At 47.3% G+C, this 19,352-nt stretch overlaps 1 protein-coding gene across 1 annotated transcript in view; it reads right to left on the bottom strand.

Moving 5' to 3' along the window:
* Positions 1-1,264: 1,264 nt before the first annotated feature.
* LOC119919841 (xanthine dehydrogenase/oxidase-like) overlaps positions 1,265-19,352 on the bottom strand; it is a 57,714-nt gene continuing 39,626 nt past the window's right edge. Inside the window, exons 21-37 of the mRNA XM_038740591.1 lie at positions 19,198-19,300; positions 18,501-18,622; positions 17,674-17,807; positions 17,449-17,536; positions 16,652-16,738; positions 15,036-15,227; positions 14,655-14,800; positions 14,001-14,082; positions 11,879-11,974; positions 9,735-9,863; positions 8,118-8,192; positions 6,392-6,444; positions 5,412-5,526; positions 4,186-4,251; positions 3,871-4,059; positions 2,788-2,964; positions 1,265-2,407 (exon numbers count right to left, since the gene is read on the bottom strand). Coding sequence (XP_038596519.1) covers positions 2,357-2,407; positions 2,788-2,964; positions 3,871-4,059; positions 4,186-4,251; positions 5,412-5,526; positions 6,392-6,444; positions 8,118-8,192; positions 9,735-9,863; positions 11,879-11,974; positions 14,001-14,082; positions 14,655-14,800; positions 15,036-15,227; positions 16,652-16,738; positions 17,449-17,536; positions 17,674-17,807; positions 18,501-18,622; positions 19,198-19,300 — 1,905 coding nt within the window. The 3' untranslated portion in view covers positions 1,265-2,356. The remainder of the gene's footprint in view (positions 2,408-2,787; positions 2,965-3,870; positions 4,060-4,185; positions 4,252-5,411; positions 5,527-6,391; positions 6,445-8,117; positions 8,193-9,734; positions 9,864-11,878; positions 11,975-14,000; positions 14,083-14,654; positions 14,801-15,035; positions 15,228-16,651; positions 16,739-17,448; positions 17,537-17,673; positions 17,808-18,500; positions 18,623-19,197; positions 19,301-19,352) is intronic.

Below are 19,352 nucleotides of genomic sequence, written 5' to 3'. Positions count from 1 at the left end.
TTACCTCATCTGTAAAATGAGGATTAAGATTGTGAGCCCCATGTGGGACCTGAACTGTGTCCAACCTGATTAGCTTGTATCTACCCCCGTGCTTAGTATAGTGCCTGGTACATAATAAATGCTTAACACATACACAAAAAAATAAAAAATAAAAGGAAATGAATTATAATAAAAGCTTGTTGACTAAGAAGATTCTCTGGTCCATAGCATTATTAGTAACAGAGGTGCTCCTTCTCCTTTCTGTATCACCTATGCATTAATATCTGTACCCTTTAATCACTTGATAGTCACCCCACTTTCAGCCCCAGAGCACTTCTGTACATACCCATAATTTATTTATATATTAAAATCGGTCTCCCACTCCAGACTGTAAGCTCCTTATGGGCAGGGAATGTCTCTACCAACTCTGTTGTATTGTACTCTCCCAAGTGCTCAGTACAGTGTTCTGCACACAGTAAGCACTCAATAAATACCATCGATTAATGATATTCATTAAGTGCTTATAGGATGCAATGTATTGAAAACTGTTTTTATTTTGTCAAATTATTTTCACATCTATTATCTCATTTTATCCTCACAACTCTCCTGTGAGGTGAGGTCAAGAATTTCACCATCGAAGACAGGCTAAATGACTTGACCATGTCACATGGTAGACAAAAGGCAAAGTGGGATTAGAAACTAGGATTCCTCCCAGCCTATGCTCATTACACTATCGATCAGTGGTATTTATTGAGCTCTTACTGCGTGCAGAATGCCACACTAATTAACAATCGAGAAGAGCACACTACATCAGAGTAGGTAGACCCCCTTCCCTGTCCACATCACACTCACGGTCTTCAACCCACTAGACCAAGCTAGAAGCAGCAGCGTGGCTCAGTGGAAAGAGCAAGAGCTTTGGACTCAGAGGTCATGGGTTCAAATCCTGGCTCTGCCACTTGTCAGCAGTGTGACTTTGGCCAAGTCACTTCACTTCTTTGTGCCTCAGTTCCCTCAACTGTAAAATGGGGATTAAGACTGTGAGCCCTACATGGGTCAACCTGATCACCTTATAACCTCCTCAGTGTTTTTGCACATAGTAAGCGCTTAATAAAATGCCATCAAAAAAAAAAAAAGAAAAAAGCTGCCCTCTCCATAAAAGGGAAAGTAGAAGCTGGCCAGAGGCTCCCCCAAAATCCCTCTTTATGTTAACCTAGATCCTGGGGAGGGCTCCAGGATGTTTGAGCTGGAGATGATTCTCTGAGAAAAAGTCTCAATTACTTCAGACTCTGATATAAATTCATGTTTAATAATTTGACAGACAGCAAGGAAAGTGCGAAAGAGTATCGGCTCTGAGGAAGTTCCAGGGAAGGCTCTCCCTGCTTCAGCAAACTCCCCCCGTTGGCCAAATCAGCTCTGTGAGAAGAATGGCACTCAGCGATCCAGGCTTAAGTTGAAACAGCCCAGTTAATCTTAGGTGAGATTTAAGGCTTCTTTTCCATCAAGCTACCCATCCATCTCTTCTCAATATCTGGGATGGGCAAATAAAAATTATGGGGGGTGATGTTTGCCTCCATGCTGGGCAGGGAGCTCTGGCACTTACCAAAAATCATCAAGTGGTTGGAAAATATCACCAACCCAAGAATATGCAATAAGTATGTTAATTCTGGTTAATAAATCTAAAACATGGTAAGGTGAGAGTGGTTCTAGAATCTATTTCCCATTGCATCACAATTTCTCTCTAGAGGAAAATAACGCATAAACTGCTTCTACCATTATTTATTAAATCCATAAAGTAGAAGAGTTTGGGTTATCTTTTCTCTTTAACAAAATGAAAGTAATCTTCAGATGCATTATCAATTCAAAGTCCCAGTACGAATTCCCCAAATACTTGGTGGCGAAACATTTGCCTTTGAGCCCGGCTGAACTCCAAGTAGAAATTTACATTCAGGCACTGTCTATCAGTGAGAGTTCAAAAAATCTTCAGTTTGTTGGGAGACAGCTTACGGAAGACAGATGAAGAAACTGTTGGTTTATTTTGGATTCTTGGAAGTTAAATGTTTCATGGGTGAGGTCCCTAAGATAAAGTGCACTTAGCTTCATAGATATCATCTTGGCTATCTTCCTGGATCTTGGACAGTGTAAGTGTCTGGTATTCATTTTTCATTGAAAAAGTGTAAACATAGTTGATTATTAGTTGAAGCTCTTAATTTGCTCAGAATTATACATCTGTTTACAAAATCTTCCCACACATAGTTTCCTAAAGCAACAGGGAATGTGACATATGGATCATAGGGATGGCCGTGTGGGAATCGAAGCTTGGGTCAGGGACCCCCGGAAGCTGTCTCAGCCCAGCATGACTCTTCACGGGACTTTCTCTTCACACTCTCTTACACCATGGCTTAATGTTTGCCGGCACCTCAGTATCACACTGTAGAGGGAAAACAGAACAGGTGACCGTCAGGAACTTCCAAACCAACATAGTGTTAGAGCAATGATAAAGGGTGAGAGTGAACAACATCACTCCAGTCACTCTTCATCCAGTCTCTGAGTTCAAAAGGGACAAGAAGTCTCCTTGGGAGCCAGACCCAGAGTCGGAGGTGAGGGAAACTGAATTCAGAGGAGTGTTTTAGCTTTAGATTTGGAAGAACAGATCCTAATGAAAGCTGAAATCATCCTGCTCCTCTCATCATGAACTACTGTGCGCACAAACACACACGCACATGGGGTTTTCACTTCCTGAGAGCCCACCAAGTTTGGCCCTGGGGACCACCCTCCTCCCACCCTGCAGTGACTCTAGCTTGGCCGTACCATCTTAGTGAACCTGTCCACGCAGGCGTTGCGGATCCTTTCAGGGGTAGCCGGGCTGTCCAGTTGGAAAAGCGGGTCCAGTTGGCACCCTGATCGCTGGGCTCGGGATGCGCCGATGGCATCTTTGATGGCGAAGAAGATGGAGGCAGCGAGGAAGAGGGGCGGCTCCCCAACAGCCTGGGCACATGGACAGACAACAGGGGTCAGAAATGAGGTTGTGGCCACTCTGAATTCACAAACCCACCCCCCAAATGCCCTTCCTGATTATAGGCCTGGGCAGAGCTGAACTCATCCAGAGCACCAAACTCCCAGACTCTCCCCATCATCAACGTACTTGCTGAAAGAGAGATAACATGACCATTGTACAGATAGAGAAATGGAGGCCCTTCACCAAATCCAGCATCAGTGAATCGAGAACAGAGCTAGATAGAGATGTTACACTCGCCACTACAATGCCTGACCCAGATTACACAGCCACAAGAGAAAAAGAATCCCCATCGGTTTGGAAACTTTTTAGACTCACTGACATCAAGAGGGATGGACATGTTGAAAATCCTCTTACCCACTTACTTGCGTTTATGGTCTACATTTGAGGAGATTGGCCTGATCTGAAACACCAACCTCCCCCACTCTGCCCCTCAGTACAGCCCAACTGGTCTTCTAGACTGTGAGCCTGCTGTTGGGTAGGGACCATCTCTATATGTTGCCAACTTGTACTTACTTGTACTTAGTACAGTGCTCTGCACACAGTAAGCGCTTAATAAATATGATTGAATGAATGAATGAATGAATGAATAAGGGGCCCCAGCAGAGTCTGAACCATGAGGCGAAACAGGCCAGATGAATTGCTGAGGATGCTCCAGGGTTCGGTGTGAGTTCAGCTGTCAGACCAGTGTCACGCCTCTGCTCCGAACCTGTTCTCCCATGACCGCATTTCAAGCTCTCCACCGGTTCTCCTCCATGAATCAACCACGTGGCTAGAGCAGCTTCACAATATACCCCCAGAGGAACACCCCCTCTGTCAACATCACCGCCTGCCTGACGGCCGTTCACCGTCCCAAATGTGCAGACCCGCATCTGTACCTTGGACGCGAAGATGGCTTTCTGGTTGGGGCAATCCCGCAGCAGAGACACGTGAAATTTGGTGGGGATGTTACCAAAAGCAGGTATCTTGTAGGTGCTGGGGCCTCGGGTCAGCAGGCTGCCCTCGGGGGTGTAGTGCAGTTCCTCCAGGGTAAAGAGCCCAAGGCCCTGGACGAAGGCCCCCTCCACCTGCAAGACCACAGAGAGTCACGTGATACCCTTGTCCATTTGGATTGACATAAGGTTTTGAACTTCAGCCCTCAGGTCACAGACAAGGATACCGATGCTCCAGTCCAGACTTCCCACATGCCTTACCTGGCCAATATCTATCGCTGGATTCAGACTGGTGCCGACATCCATGACGATATCTGTGCGGATGTTCTGTAAAGGATGGGAAAGGTAGAACCGTTTAATGCCGAGTGACCACCAAGATAGTCATTGTTTGTGATAAATTCCCGAAGCATTGTAATACTAAATCCCCACGCGGTCAACCGGTGTCTGCAAGTAGGGGCAGAAAATGCTTTGGCTAGTAACAATCACCTGGTAAATCACAGAGCACTAACAAACACATGCCTCAGGATAGCGCTAGCGATAGTCCATTCGGGCCCGTAGAATTGTCATCTAGTTCAAATACAACATAGCCGATGGTGAGACTGCATCCACGTGAATGAGTTTTTTCAAAGAGAATGTCCAGGAACCAACTCTGTGGTATTGTTCTCTCCCCAGTGCTTAGTACAGTGCTCTGCACAGAGTAAGCATTCAATGAATAACATTGATTGATTGACCCCCATCTTGGCATTCATCCTTGACATACATCTTCATAGACTGTAAGCTCATTGTAGGCAGGGATTATGTCTGTTTATTGTTGTGTTGTACTCTCCCAAGTGCTTAGTACAGTGCTCTGCACACAGTAAGTGCTCAAGTCAGCGCTTAGAACAGTGTTCAGCGCTTAGAACAGTGCTTTGCACATAGTAAGTGCTTAATAAATGCCATTAAAAATAAATAAATAAATAAATAAATGTGATTGAAAGAACGAATGAATGGTTATGGTGGTACTATTCACCATCCTGAATTTTGAACTCTTGAGCTCTCCAATTTAATGCACTTGTATCCAGGAAGTGTTTCAAAATAACTTCTCTGGTGTGTTACCGATGATTTAGAACAAATAATGGGAAACAACCTACGAGCATCTATGGGGAAAATATTGAAGATTTTTCTTTTAAATTGCTAAAAATTCCTCCTGAAATCAAGAACACTGAGCTGTCATGTAGGTGAGATATACCCTCTTATTTCATGATCAGGACTTCAGAATCCTCCAATTTAACATAATCCCAGGGTACCCAAATAAGCAAAAGAGACAGCTTTAACAAGCAATAGAGATAACTTTATGATTTGTGTTTTGCAAATAACTCAAGCCTCCCAAGATCTGCAATGTCGTCCACTATTTGTATTTCAGCTTCGGCAAAAAGACACAAACAAACATCTCTTTCAGGAAGGCTCCTACCTCCGATAGCTGTTACCTTGCTTTTTTTTGCTTTTACCTTGTGGTCACCTGTCAAGCAGTCAATCTCCACTTCAGAACACGCCACCCCATAGGAAAAGTAATGGAAGGGGTTTCCCGAGTTGGTCTCAAAACTGTAGCCGAGGTCGGGAGTCCTGAGCAGGAAGAAAAGATACAGTGAGATTTTCCAATGATGACCAACAAGTACTGATGGGTCCTTTCTCTAAAACCTCGAGACACGAATCAGTCCATCAAACCATTGACTGGAGCGCCTACTGAGTGCGAAGCACTGTACTAAACACGGGGAAGAGGGCACTTGAAGAAGAAACCCAAACAGGGCACGGCATGGCTTTAGTTGAAAGTGCATGGGCCTGTGATTTAAAGGACCTGGGTTTTAATCCCTGTTCTGCAACTTGCCTGTTGTATGACCTTGGGCAAGTCACTTAAACACGCAATTATTATTGTTATTTAATCTGCTCACTGACCAGTAAAGTCCAAATGATCAAATAAGCTAAAGAAAACTGAAAAGCAATGTATAATCCAGCCCTTCAGATCTGCATTAGACTCTCCTGAAAAAATGTTTATTAAGGTTTCTATTAAACTGAATAGTACCTAGTTTTGTAGGTCCTTTCTACTGTGAATACAGAGAAATTGAGAGATTTGAACAAGATCTCACAGCAAATCAGTGTCAAAACGCTGGGCTATGGGAAAACTACCACAGACACATCTTAAAGTTCATGCTAAAACCATCCTCTATGGTACCTACACAGAGGGAAGGAAGAAACCATTGAGGTTGAGATAGCCTAGCCTACTGTTGGAAAGCCTTGCTTTAGAAAGACCCAGGGAAACTTTTCCAGCTCTGCCTAAATACTGGGCCTAGCGCTTAGTACAGTGATCAAGTGTTTAGAACAGTGCTCAAGCGCAGAGCACAGTGCTTTGCATACAGTAAGCACTCAATAAATACGATTGAATAATTGACTGAATAATGATATGGGATTGGCTTCTGTCCACACCACTCACCTGTAAAATCCTGTAGCTGATAAACTCACTGGCGCCATATAGGCTGCTAACACCTGAGTGAGAGAAAAACGATTTTGAGAAGGGGTCTGAGTTTGGGTTACAAATGCAGGTTTTTAAGTAAATTTGGGGGTCAAGGGCTTACAGGAATCTGGAGAGAACCCCTAAATCTAGCAGGTGGTTTAAATCCCAGGACAGCATCTATTAACTGCCCAAGAACCAGTTCTGGGTTACGCAGTGCATGCAGTCCAGGCCTCAACATTGAGTCATTTCCTAAAAATGTGTTTTGTGGGAATCATATCTGCTACCTAGAAGTGAGGCTCAGCTCTGTCCTTGCACATGTTAAACGTGTGGAAAATGAGCCTAGAGGCCAGAGACTGTATACTCCTGTGCCTTAACTATCCAAGACCTTAGTGAAGATCTGTGGGACAGTCTGAACTGAGCTAATAATCATAATAATAATGGCATTTATTAAGCATTTACTATGTGCAAAGTACTGTTCTAAGCGCTGGAATAATAATGATGGCATTTATTAGGCTCTTACTATGTGCAAAGCACTGTTCAGGTTACAAGGTGATCAGGTTGTCCCACGTGGGGCTCACAGTCTTAATCCCCATTGTACAGATGAGGGAACTGAGGCCCAGAGAAGTTAAGTGACTTGCCCAAAGTCACACAGTTGACAAGTGGCGGAGCCGGGATTTGAACCCATGACCTCTGACTCCAAAGCTCGGGCTCTTTCCACTGAGCCATGCTGCGTCTCAGGCCGGGTCCCTCACTGTAAGCCCCGGGGCAAAAGCCTTCCTGGAAGACACATTAGGGATGAACCCATTCACACATTTATAAATGAGATGAGAATTTCCATTATGAGCAAATAGAGGGCTAATGAATCACATGGTATAATGTTAGTGAGGTGGAGACCCAAGGCAGAGACAGGACACGTTGGATGTTAAACACGACGAGGTAAGGAAGACCACGAGCGTCTCTTCCCCGGCCTTGGGAGGGTTGTACCAAGCCTTCTGCTTTGGCTGGGTTCCCGTGATGGTTGTGACTTGGCTATGAAGATGGACGACGTGGTCCTAACAAGTTGGGGAAATACGCGACTCGCCATTCACAGGGGACGCTGCTAGAGATGGCAAAAGTGGTGGGAGGTGGAAGGAGGACTTTGCCCTTGGCACACAGAAGGCACAAACAGAGGGAAACTGGTCACTCACCAGGCCAGGATCAAAGTTTGGTATTGCCCCTCCATCGCTCTCTTGTGCCAAGCAAAATGAAGAGTAGAGCAACAACCCAGTGAATCCAGGCATTGTAGACAGCAAAATTTAATGATTTACCCAGCCTGTCAGTCTACACTTAAAAGGAAACCTACCAATATGTGCCATGGGACCTGAGTCTGCCCTTTGGAGCCTTGGGTTCCGGAGACTCAGCCTTTTCCTGCCTCCCTGCATGAAACCCAAGAACAGCCAGGAGCCAGGGATGGGGAGGTAAGAAGGGATGGTTCACAAACACTTGCTGGGCTGCTCATTCAAACTTCTGAACACACTGCCCCTATTCCAAGCCACCATGAGCAGGAATCCGTTTTGTTTTGCTGTCTGTCTCCCCCTCCTAGACTGTGAGCCCACTGTTGGGTAGGGACCGTCTCTATATGTTGCTAACTTGTACTTTCCAAGCGTTTAGTACAGTGCTCTGCACACAGTAAGCGCTCAATAAATACAACTGAATGAATACTCACCCAGTCCTCCCAGGAACCGTTGGGTTTTTTGTCCTTGAAAGGCTGCAGCCTTTCCAGAATAGTTTCACATGCTGCCTGTAAAAACACATGCACAAACAAACCTTAAATTAATTATTAATTCTGTGATGATGGGGTCAATGAGCTGGGGACAATAAGAACAATGCTACCTCCAGCCAAACAGCCTACCGACAGAACCCTTGTATCAGCCGCCCCAGCAACACACCACAGGGAACTGCACCTGCCATTCAGACGCACACCTATCTTCCAAGCCTCTGTTTATTCATTCAATCGTATTTATTGAGCGCTTGCCATGTGCAGAGCACTGTACTAAGCGCTTGGGAAGTACAAATCGGTTTAAGGGACGGGGCATCATGGGAGTGGGAAGGGGGACTGGAGCTGGGCTCAGTGACTCCAGAGAGTCAAAGTGGCGCTGGAAATCTCAGAAAGAGCAAGGAATTTGAGGCCTTCTGAAAAAGCTGCTGTTTCAGAGCCTGTACGCACGGCCCCTGCTCTCCCATTAGCCTCCCCAGAAGGACCCAGGGAGGAGAACGCTCACCCCAGCCTGTCCAGACATGCCAACCTTCCTAGATGGGACTGGTATTTGCCGGGGGACCCCAGAGAGAGACAGCAGGCAGCTGTGTTCTCCACAGCCAGGGCCAGGGTGATACTTCTGTGGGCCGGCCTCTGGGCACCCTAGATCTGCAACCCTCTGACTTTGGGGCAGCTCCAGGAATTCTGGAGTTACTTGAGATAAGTCCAGGGGAGCAGACCAGCCACTTAGAGTTATCTACAGTTCGCATCTGCACCTGCCGGGTCCACAGGGGGTGCGCAGATGAGGTAAATACAGAGGTTGGGCGAAGTGTGGAGAAGCACGGTTGGGAAGGCTAATGGCTAAGTATGTCACTGATCGTGGCTCAGTGGAAAGAACCCGGGCTTTGGAGTCAGAGGTCTTGGGTTCAAATCCCAGCTCCGCCACTTCGTCAGCTGTGTGACTTTGGGCAAGTCACTTCACTTCTCTGGGCCTCAGTTACCCCATCTGGAAAATGGGGATTAAGACTGTGAGCCCCCGGTGGGACAACCTGGTCACCTTGTAACCTCCCCAGCGCTTAGAACAGTGCTTTGCACATAGTAAGTGCTTAATAAATGTCATCATTTTATTTATTTTTTTCTCCCGGGAGAAGGGAAGCCCCTCTAGACTGTAAGCTCATTGTGGGCAGGAAATATGTCTGTTTGTTGGTGTAATGTGCTTTCCCAAGCACTTAGTATAGTGCTCCACACACAGGAAGGCCAGGCTGGCTGGCAAAAGACCAGGAAAAACTGGTGTCCCCAGTTTGCCAGTTCTAAGGCCCCAGGAGGCACCGGCAGCAGCAGCTTCTGCTACCTTCTTTACACACCTTGTCTTCCCTCCCTTTTATGTCCTTCAACTCTGCTCCCCTTCCCCTCCATTTCTCCCCTTGGCCAGAGACACATGCTGAGCCCTGAAAGCCAGTGATGCCCCGGATGGCGAATGGGTGGCCACGTGTGGGCTTGGCCGAGCATCCTGAGAAACCCATGCTGCTTCCCGCCCTGCCACCCTGAACCAGCTAAGGCAGCTGGATTTCTCAGCCTTGTCCATACCTGGATGGCCATCCCATTGATGTCCGTGCTGACGGAGGCAGCCGTCGGAGAGGTGTTGGGCACCGTATTGGTGCTCGTCTCACTGATGTAGATCCTGGACATCGGGACTCCCAGGACTTTACTGGCCACCTGCAAGGGAGGAAGTGTCCGGCTGTCTCATGCACAGTGTGAAACACCAGGGCCCTTCCCTGCAGTGTCTCCCTAGCCCTCGTCACCTCCTTTCCTGCAATCCCAGTTGTCAAAACCAAAAGCCTCCCTGTCTTCCCCTCATGGACTGGTGACCTGGTTTCTACAAGCTTCCTTTGTAGGAGCGGGACAGAGGATGAAATCCTGGAGGACTGTCTCCATACAGAAGGAATTGGGATTGGGAGCACTACACACGATCCCAGAATAACTTTGCAAGAGTTGTTCAGTGGAACCGAGGCTTAGCTCTCTGTCTGGAAAATACATTAGGGCAGGAATTATGTCTAACAGCACTATAATACAATAGTCCTTTCTCAAGCACTTATTACAGTGCTCTGCACACCGATTGATAAACCTGATAAAGAGTGGGAAGTGGAGATTAAGGATCCAGAAGACGAAGTAGCATGGCCTAGTGGAAAGAGCACAGGACTGGGAGTCAGAAAGACCTGGGTGCTAATCACAGATCTGCCACATGTCTGCTGTGTGACCTTGGGCAAGTCACTTACTTCACTTCTCTGTGTCTTAGAAACCACATCTGTAAAATGAGGATTAAGACTGTGAGTCCCATGTGGGACAAGGACTAAGCCTGACTTGATTAGCTTGTATCTACTCTAGTGCTTAGTACAGTGCCTGACACATAGTAAGTGCTTAGAACAGTGCCAGTGCTTAGAACAGTGCTTGGCTCATAGTAAGCACTTAAGAAATACCATCATTCTTATTGTTATTAATTACCAATGAAAAAAGGACTGGAGAAGACAGAGGTAGCCTAGGACCCATCACTGTCATTTTTGCAGCCGAGTTGGTCCTTGCCACTCAGCAAAGAAGGAATTCCAGTTACTGGACAGGATCCCTTCCTTAAGGCACCTTTAGATTGCAAGATCATTGTGGGTATGGAATGTGTCTGTTTATTGTTCTACTGCACTCTCCCAAGCGCTTATTACAGTGCTTTGCACACAGTAACCACTCAATAAATACAATTGAATGAATGAATGAATGGATGAATCTCCTCTGGATAAGGGCAGACCAAGGAGTATGCTGCTTCCTTACACTGCTGCTGGTTTATCCAACCCTTCTTATTTTTTTTATGGTATTTGTTAGGTGCTTGCTATGTGCCAAGCACTGTTCTAAGCGCTGGGGTAGATACAGGGTAATCAGGTTGTCCCACGTGAGGCTCCCTGTTTTAATCCCCATTTTACAGATGAGGTAACTGAGGCACCGAGAAGTTAAGTGGCTTGCCCAAGGTCACACAGCAGACAAGTGACAGTGCCGGAATTAGAACCCATGACCTCTAATTCCCAAGCCTGTGCTCCTGCCATTAAGCCATGCTGCTTCTCCATGCTGCTTCTTAAGCCAGGAATGGCCCTTCAGCCACAGCTGTAACCGGAGAAGCCTTCCAAGTGTGGGAAAAGTGTGACAGGAATGCCCAGACTGCTTGAGAAGCAGTATGGAATAGTGGATAGAGCACAGACCTGGGAGTTGGAAGGTCATGGGATCTTATCCCAGCTCTGCCACTTGTCTGCTGTGTGACCTTGGGCAAGTTACTTCACTTCTCTACAGCTCAGTTACAGAATGGGGATTGAAACCGTGATCCCCATATGGGACAAAGACTGGGTCCAACCCAATTTGCTTGTATCCGTCCCAGCACTTTTTTTTGATGGCATTTATTAAGCGCTTACTATGTGCAAAGCACTGTTCTAAGCGCTGGGGAGGTTACAAGGTGATCAGGTTGTCCCATGAGGGGCTCACAGTCTTCATCCCCATTTTACAGATGAGGTAAACTGAGGCCCAGAGAAGTGAAGTGACTTGCCCAAAGTCACACAGCTGACAAGTGGCAGATTTGAACCCATGACCTCTGACTCCAAAGCCCGGGCTCTTTCCAATGAGCCATGCTGCTTCTCTTAATACAGTGCCTGGCATATAGTAAGCGCTTTAACAAATACCAGAAATATTATTATTCTTACCTGGATCATCTTGGTGTGCAGCCCTTGGCCCATCTCCGTGCCCCCGTGGGTGAGCAGCACGGAGCCATCCGTGTATACGTGCACCAGGGCCCCGGCCTGCAGAGAGAAGATTGAAGGAGGGCAGCATCAACCCAAGGCCTAGAGCGGGACCATTTTGGAAAGACCCCAGGCTGACGACTGAATGGAGCGGAACCAATGTGAAAATGGCCAACGGAACCAGGAGTTTCCTGACAGGCTGTCAGTAACCCCAGTTCAGACCCAAACCCCAGTCAGGAAGGAGCCGGGGCAGTGTTCAGACAGTGCCAGCCGCGATCAATCAGGGAGTCAAAACCCAACAACCTCTGAGACGGCTCTTTTCCAGGGACCGCAGACATTAGTCCTTCATGTCTCTTTCTGCAGTCTGAAGCTTCACAGTGTGAATGACACCCAGCCTTCACACTTCGCTCCTTTAACTACTCACTGTACCAGAGCTTAGAACAGTGTTTTGCACATAGTCAGTGCTTAATAAATTCATTCATTCATTCATTCAATTGTATTTATTGAGCGCTTACTGTGTGCAGAGCACTGTACTAGGCGCTTGGGATGTACAAGTTGGCAACATATAATAATATATAATAATAAATGCCATTATTATTATTATTTTTTTTTAACCTCACCACTGATACCTTGCACACATCTCCCTCTGAAACTCTTTCCCCCTTCATATATGATTGCCCACCACTCTGCATACTTTCCAAGCCTTTTTAGGGTCACATCTCTAAGTGGCCTGCCCCAATGAAGCCCTCTTTCCCCCAATCCCTCTCCCTTCTGCGTGACCCTCTAAGCACTTGATAATCAAGCCACCTTCAGCTCCACAGCACCCTTTCCTCTTCTCCCACTCCCTTCTCTGTCACCCAAACTTGCTCTCTTTATTCATTTCCCCTCCCTTTCCAGCCCCACAGTACTTATGCGCATATCTTCCTCTCCCTCTCTTTCCCCCACCCCCACCTTACCTCCTTCCCCTCCCCACAGCACCTGTATATATGTATATATGTTTGTACATATTTATTACTCTTTTTATTTTACTTGTACATATGTATTCTATTTATTTTATTTTGTTAATACATTTTGTTTTGTTGTCTGTCTCCCCCTTCTAGACTGTGAGCCTGCTGTTGGGTAGGGACCGTCTCTATATGTTGCCAACTTGTAATTCCCAAGCGCTTAGTCCAGTGCTCTGCACACAGTAAGCGCTCCATAAATACGATTGAAGGAATGAATGAATGAATATCTGTAATTTATTTATTTAATTAATGTCTGTCTCCCCTTTTAGGCTGTAAACTCACTGTGGGCATGGAATATGTCTGTTTATTGTTGCACTATACACTCCCAAGCACTTGGTACAGTGCTCTGAACACAGTAAGCACTCAATAAATGCGATAGATTGAATGAATGTATGAATGTACATATCCAGAATTTTTTAATATTAATATCTGCCTCCGCTTCTAACTGTAAGTTCCTTGGGGACAGGGAATATGTCTACCACCTCTATTGTATTGTACTCTACAAAATGCAGGGCACAGTGCTCTGCACACAGTAATCACATAAAAAATGCAATCGATGAATGATTGTGGTCCTCTTCCCAGCTGACCCCAACCTACCAACTTACTCAGGTCACTCCCTGCCAATTTGCCATCTCTATTCTAAACGGACTTGTTTCCTCTCAGAATGCAGAAAATCCTATATCCAAGCAGACTCTTTGTGGGGAGCAACCTTCTTTTTCTATTCTGCTTACCCATTAACTTCCTATCTTAAATCTTATTTTATCAGGCATCGCCTTCCGGAAACATTCCCTGGTTTTTCCTCCCCATTGTCAATCACAGGTCCAGGGGACAGTCTCCCTTATAAAGTGATTCTTCATAATCATGGCATCTATTCATGTCAACTGAATGGGTTTCCCTTGCCTCCCATATTTGACTGAAAAATCCTGGAAGACAAGGATGTGTCTTCTTGTACCCCAAGAGTCGAGAACGATGATAGACATTCTGGGGATCCACAATAAAGATGTGTTGACAGATGACTTCAACGACACAGGTAAGGCCCCAGCCTTGTAAAAAAAACACCTAACGAAAGAGAAGGCAATCACCTGGTTCAGGAAAGGAACAGTGAAGCTGATTCCAAACTTGGTGGGAATAATGGCCAATCCCCTCTTCTTCCAAGAGTTCGCCCTGAGGACAGACAGGAACGTCAAGTCTTTTCCGTTATGCAGGCTCAGGTGCCTGATTTTCTTTCACTGACTTAACAGCAAATCAGGAGCGGGTAATCTGGGGAATCACCTCAGGGGTTGCAGTGAGGATATTCTCTATCTTTAGCATGAGTCAGAGTATCCTCTGGATTCCTCAGCTCACAGAGAGTGAGAACCAACACCCCTGGAAGCTCCAGGGCTGTGGAACTCACCGCCCCTCCTCTACTCCAGCGCAGAGCCCTGCTTTCCCCCCACACCTGGGTATGTCTGGGTCACTTAGTGTTTCCTAACTGGAGAGCCACAGGTAGTCATTAGGACAGTTATGAGATAGTTGCAGCTTGGCCCAATGGGCGCCCCTGAACTACAACTTCATGCCTCATGCAGGGCTCTTCTATCCTGCTCCTCAAATGAAAAGCATCTCAGAATCCTCTGGGGTCAAAACACCCAGATGTTCTTGGGTCCTGAGCTTGTCTTCCCACCTTCAACTCAGAAGAGGATGGACGGTCACAGCAGGTGCACTGCCCAGGAACGGTCCCTCCCTGCTCCCCCACTGACCTGTTAAATTTTTCGATGTCCTTTCTCCTGGCATGGTACTGGGAGCTCTCCAGGCACTCTGACCAGCACCGGGGCAGCGTGAACCCCTCCAGTTTCTGGTTGAAGTGAGTCAGGTCGCCATCTTCATACATGTTCAGTCTCCGCACCTGCCCCAAGGCAGACAGAGGCTCAGTGTGCCACCTCTCTTTCCCCCTCCACTAAACTGCCCCAACCACCTCCCTCTCCCCCTCCCCTAAACCATCCAAAACACATCCCTCTCTATTTGAGGCACCAATTACTGTGGCTCGGCGGGGAGTGAGGGAAGTGAAGTGCATGGCAGGGGTGGGAGGGAGGGGTCTCTCCTGAGAGTGTCTGACCCAAGGCCCTGTCTCCAGTTCTTACTTCCTCAGGTGGGAGGCCACACTTCACAGCAACCCTGCTCATCCAGCACTCAGTGATGAGCATCCCCTGGGGCCCCCCGAAGCCCCGGAAGGCCGTGTTGGAGGACAGGTTGGTCTTGCAAAGTTTTCCGGTGCCCCGGATGTTGGGGACCTTATAGCAGTTGTCCATGTGGAATAAAGCTCTCTCCATAATCTGGAAAGGGAGACACAGGACAGGAAAGAGTTATGAGTTTATCCCCTGGCTCCCCTAAAGAAGTCTTCTGGTGGATGAAAATCCTTAAATGTGGCAAATGTGAGGTTCTCAGCTTCAGGACTATACCATGGAAACCCCCCTGGGGAGAAGAGACCGCTTCCTGCAGGTGGGCTTTCAAGGACACATTAGCAGCTCTGTAACTGGAGGCCTTCAGCCCAAACTAAAGCCTAAATGCCAGGTTTCAGATAGGGCATAATATGTTGGTCTAAATCTGTGCAGGACACTAGTGTGCCGGAGGCGGAAGGGCCCTCTTAAGGCAGAATATTGGTGGTCTGTGGAAGGTTTTCCTGTGGAGTTCAGAATTTTTTACAATTAGCTCAGTCCTTCACTACATTTAGCAAGTGTTAACCTCTTCTAACAACCCTACTGTATATTATCAGCCAGGTATCATTTAGCTACCTCATTCCCTCTGGTACTCTATTCCAAATCTCAAATCCATGAATTTATCCTACCTTCAAGAACCTACAGATTATTTGCATCTGCACAACTTCCTGTGCTAACGGATTTTATACATTTACCACCTGGTAGGTGGAAAAATGTTTCCTGTGGTCAATCAGTGGTATTTACTGAGCACTGACTGAGTGCAGATCACTGTAGTAAGTGCTTGGGTTGGTAGGTGTGATCCTTGCCTACAAGGAGTTTACAGTCTAGAATTTGTTTGAATCTACTAGTATCAGGCTTTTCCAAGGACACCCTCATTTTATTGATATGAGATTTGGCAAATGACTCCTTGTTGGCTATGTTGATGAGCTTCATGACTAAGTAAACTTCAACCATGGCCCCACTCAGCCTGCAATTTTCCAGAATGGCAAGGCTAGCCCCTTCCAGAACCAGGCAGTCATGTGATGTGGCCCGAAGTAGGACAAGAGGAAGCAGGCTGGAGCCAGGCACAGCATTCCAGGAATTCTCATGGGCTGCACTGGTGACTCCATACCCTTTGGGGTGGTAGTTTTCTGCCCTCTGGAAAGGAGTACGCTTGGCAACAACACCTCCAGAATCCTCTGTCCCTGAACTCAGTTTCCAGGTGAAGCAGCTCAGTTCATTCTCCATCCCTCATTCCTGAAGAACAAGTGCTCCTTGGTGCAATGGTTAGTACAGTGCTCTGCACACAGTAAGCACTCAGTAGATACAACTGACTGACTGACAGGGGAGAATCTAGCACATTATTGATGGTCCCAGCAAAGTGACTTGCCCTGAGACCCTACGTAACTCCACAAGTCCCAGTCTTCTGCCTCTCAGCCCAAGGAATCGACCTACCAACCCACACTGCCCTGCCTGGAATGTCAGTTCCTTAGTATTTGGGGGGGGACAAACTGGAGCTTCCTCTATCCCAACAGGACTCCAGACATCGGGGCCCTTCTTACACTCTCCGAGAGATCCAACGTGTTTCCTGCATTGCTGTAGTGATTGACCTCCAAAGCCACCACTTTCCCATTCTCCAGGAAGCCAACCTAATAGGAAAACAGAAAGGATCAAGGAATGTCAAGGAAAACTTCTGGAGCTCCCTCAGCCACCGGTGTGTCCTAATACATTGACCGTCTCTTCCTCTCCACTCACTCCTGGAGAAGGAAATTCCAAGGGAGAGGGGCCATATCTAACTGCCTTTATCCCAGGGAACCACACCCAGTGCTTAGAACAGTGCTTTGCACATAGTAAGCGTTTAATAAATGCCATCACCATTGTTATTATTATTATTATAAGTTTGGTGGAACTCCAAAGGTGGGGACGTTTCACCTAAGCAGCCCAAACTCGGGTGCCGATGTAATGACAGTAATGAGAATACTCTGCCTTAACAGAGAGGTTTTCTGAGTAGATGTCCTTTAGCCACCACTGACTTCATCTCCCAGAGAGGGAAACTGAAGAGCAGAAAGGTAAGGAAACTGAATGTGTTACACTGAGTTGGTGACAGGGCTCCGGTCCCTGATCATGGATTCCCGGTGATTCCCTGAGGACAGGACTGCCATCTCGTGGGGAGACCGAGGTGCTTGTGCTCTGGGACACCTTCCCGGAAAGGAGCCTGCCCAAGGTATAATTGAAGAAACTGGCCAGCCACACTTTAATGCTCCCATTTGGGGACTCTGCAGACTGCAGCTACCCCACTCATTCCCTCCTTAAGTGCTCTCTACTGCCAGCCCTGTCAGGGGTCCCCTCCATCCCTTACCTTATAGCGGGCCATGAAGGGATGCCTTCCGCCCGTCAACAGCATGTCTTCATCTCGGTCCAGCATACAGCGTACGGGACGGCCAGTCCTGGGAGAGACACCACCACCTTTACCACCCTTCTGGCCTCTCCCAGACCCGCTCCCGGGCCCTGCCCTGTATTCCCACAAGAATATCATTCCCTTCTAAAGGCCGCCAGCCCCCCAGAACCTGTGCTGGGCACTTACTTGTGGGCAGCGAGGGCCACCGCTGTGGACAGTACAGTGCTTCTGGTCTCCTTCCCTCCAAAGCCCCCTCCCATTCTCTTCACACGAACTACAATCCGGTTCGCTGGGACCCCCAAGGCATTGGCAACAAAACTCTGTGGGAAGAAGATGGCCCTGTTAATGTCTGAATGTCTGGGCAGTCCTCTGCCAAACCGATACCACTCAGGAATGATTTCAGACCTGAGAGTGGGAGCCAAATAGAGCAAGGAGGAGTTGACTTGAATTTATTGTGCTCAACTGCAGGAAATTCAGGCTTCACCATGGGCCAGGCTCAGCTGCCCCCAGTCCACATAGCTAAGAGTCTCACTGGACCTAGCATTGTTGGACTGTAAACTCCAACAGAAGGGGCATGGAGAGGTAGGTTCTCTATCACCCTTGCTTCCCCAGGGTAAAGGAGGGGCAGCAGGTTCAGACTGACACTCAGATAATAATAATAATAATAATGGCACTTATTAAGTGCTTACTATGTGCAAAGCACTGTTCTAAGTGCTGGGGAGGTTACAAAGTGATCAGGTTGTCCCCTGGGGGACTCACAGTCTTATCCCCATTTTACAGATGAGGGAACTGAGGCCCAGAGAAGTTAAGTGACTTGCCCAAAGTCACACAGCTGACAAGTGGCAGAGCCGGGATTTGAAACCATGACCTCTGACTCTAAAGCCCATGCTCTTTTCCACTGAGCCACGCTGCTTTCCAGGACTCTCAACAGACGTGTCTTTCTAGGAGCCTTCCCTCTTTCTCCCTCTTTTCCCTCCACTGTCCTCCTCAGTCCTGCCTGGCCAGTTGGTCACCTGTGTCTTGCTTGTGTTCTGGGTGGACACGAAGAGCTCCATCTCTCCTTCTTCTTTCGCGACCGCAATGGTGCAGTGAGTCTCCAGGTAGAAGTGCTCCTGCCCACCAATGTACACCTCTCCTAGAGAGCCAGCAGGAAACAAAGCTGTTAGGAGCACAGAGGCCGAATCTGGAATAGCTGGTAAACCAGGGAGCTCAGCAAGCCCAGATGCTTAAAAGGACTCATTGTATCAGAGAGGAAATGCCACAAATACAAGCTGGGGGAAGACTGGTGAGTGCTAGAAAACAGTGAAGATTTGGGCCTCAGAAAGTTACTGAACAAAGAAGTGGACTCCGCTAACGGGGAATTGGACCCTGATAACAGTGGCAGAGTTTTGGATCAGCTGAGAGAAAAATCTTCCCATGAGGTTGTGATTCACAGAAGATATAATCACATTCAGCTATGGAATCTCCCCACCTTAGAGAGAGAGATCTCTCTCTCAGGAATAGATAAAGCGCTCTCTGACAGACTGGCATAGGTGGACTCCTGCCTGGAGGCAGAGGGATGGATTAGATGACTTCCTGTGGTCCCGTCAAGTCAGGAGCTTAGAGATTCGACAATAGGTGGGAGACTTTCACTGAGGGTGTGGTACTTATATGTCATCTTCTCGGACAAATCTCAGCGTCAGTGATACACCGAGAACAATCTTCCGGTACCTTCAAGGATGTGATTGGCAAGAGCAAATCCCTTCTGAAGATCTCCTTTCTCAATCTTCAGTGGAGAGTGACCATGATGAAATGAGTTTTCCTTCAGGGCATCCTGAGAAACAAAAGTGGGACACTGGGTTTCCATAGCGGTTGGAAGACCAAGA

The sequence above is a fragment of the Tachyglossus aculeatus genome, chromosome X1 (genome assembly GCF_015852505.1).
Source record: "Tachyglossus aculeatus isolate mTacAcu1 chromosome X1, mTacAcu1.pri, whole genome shotgun sequence".
Lineage (NCBI taxonomy): Eukaryota > Metazoa > Chordata > Mammalia > Monotremata > Tachyglossidae > Tachyglossus > Tachyglossus aculeatus.
Note: the sequence above shows the minus strand (reverse complement) of the source record. Positions and strands in the feature narration are given on the sequence as shown.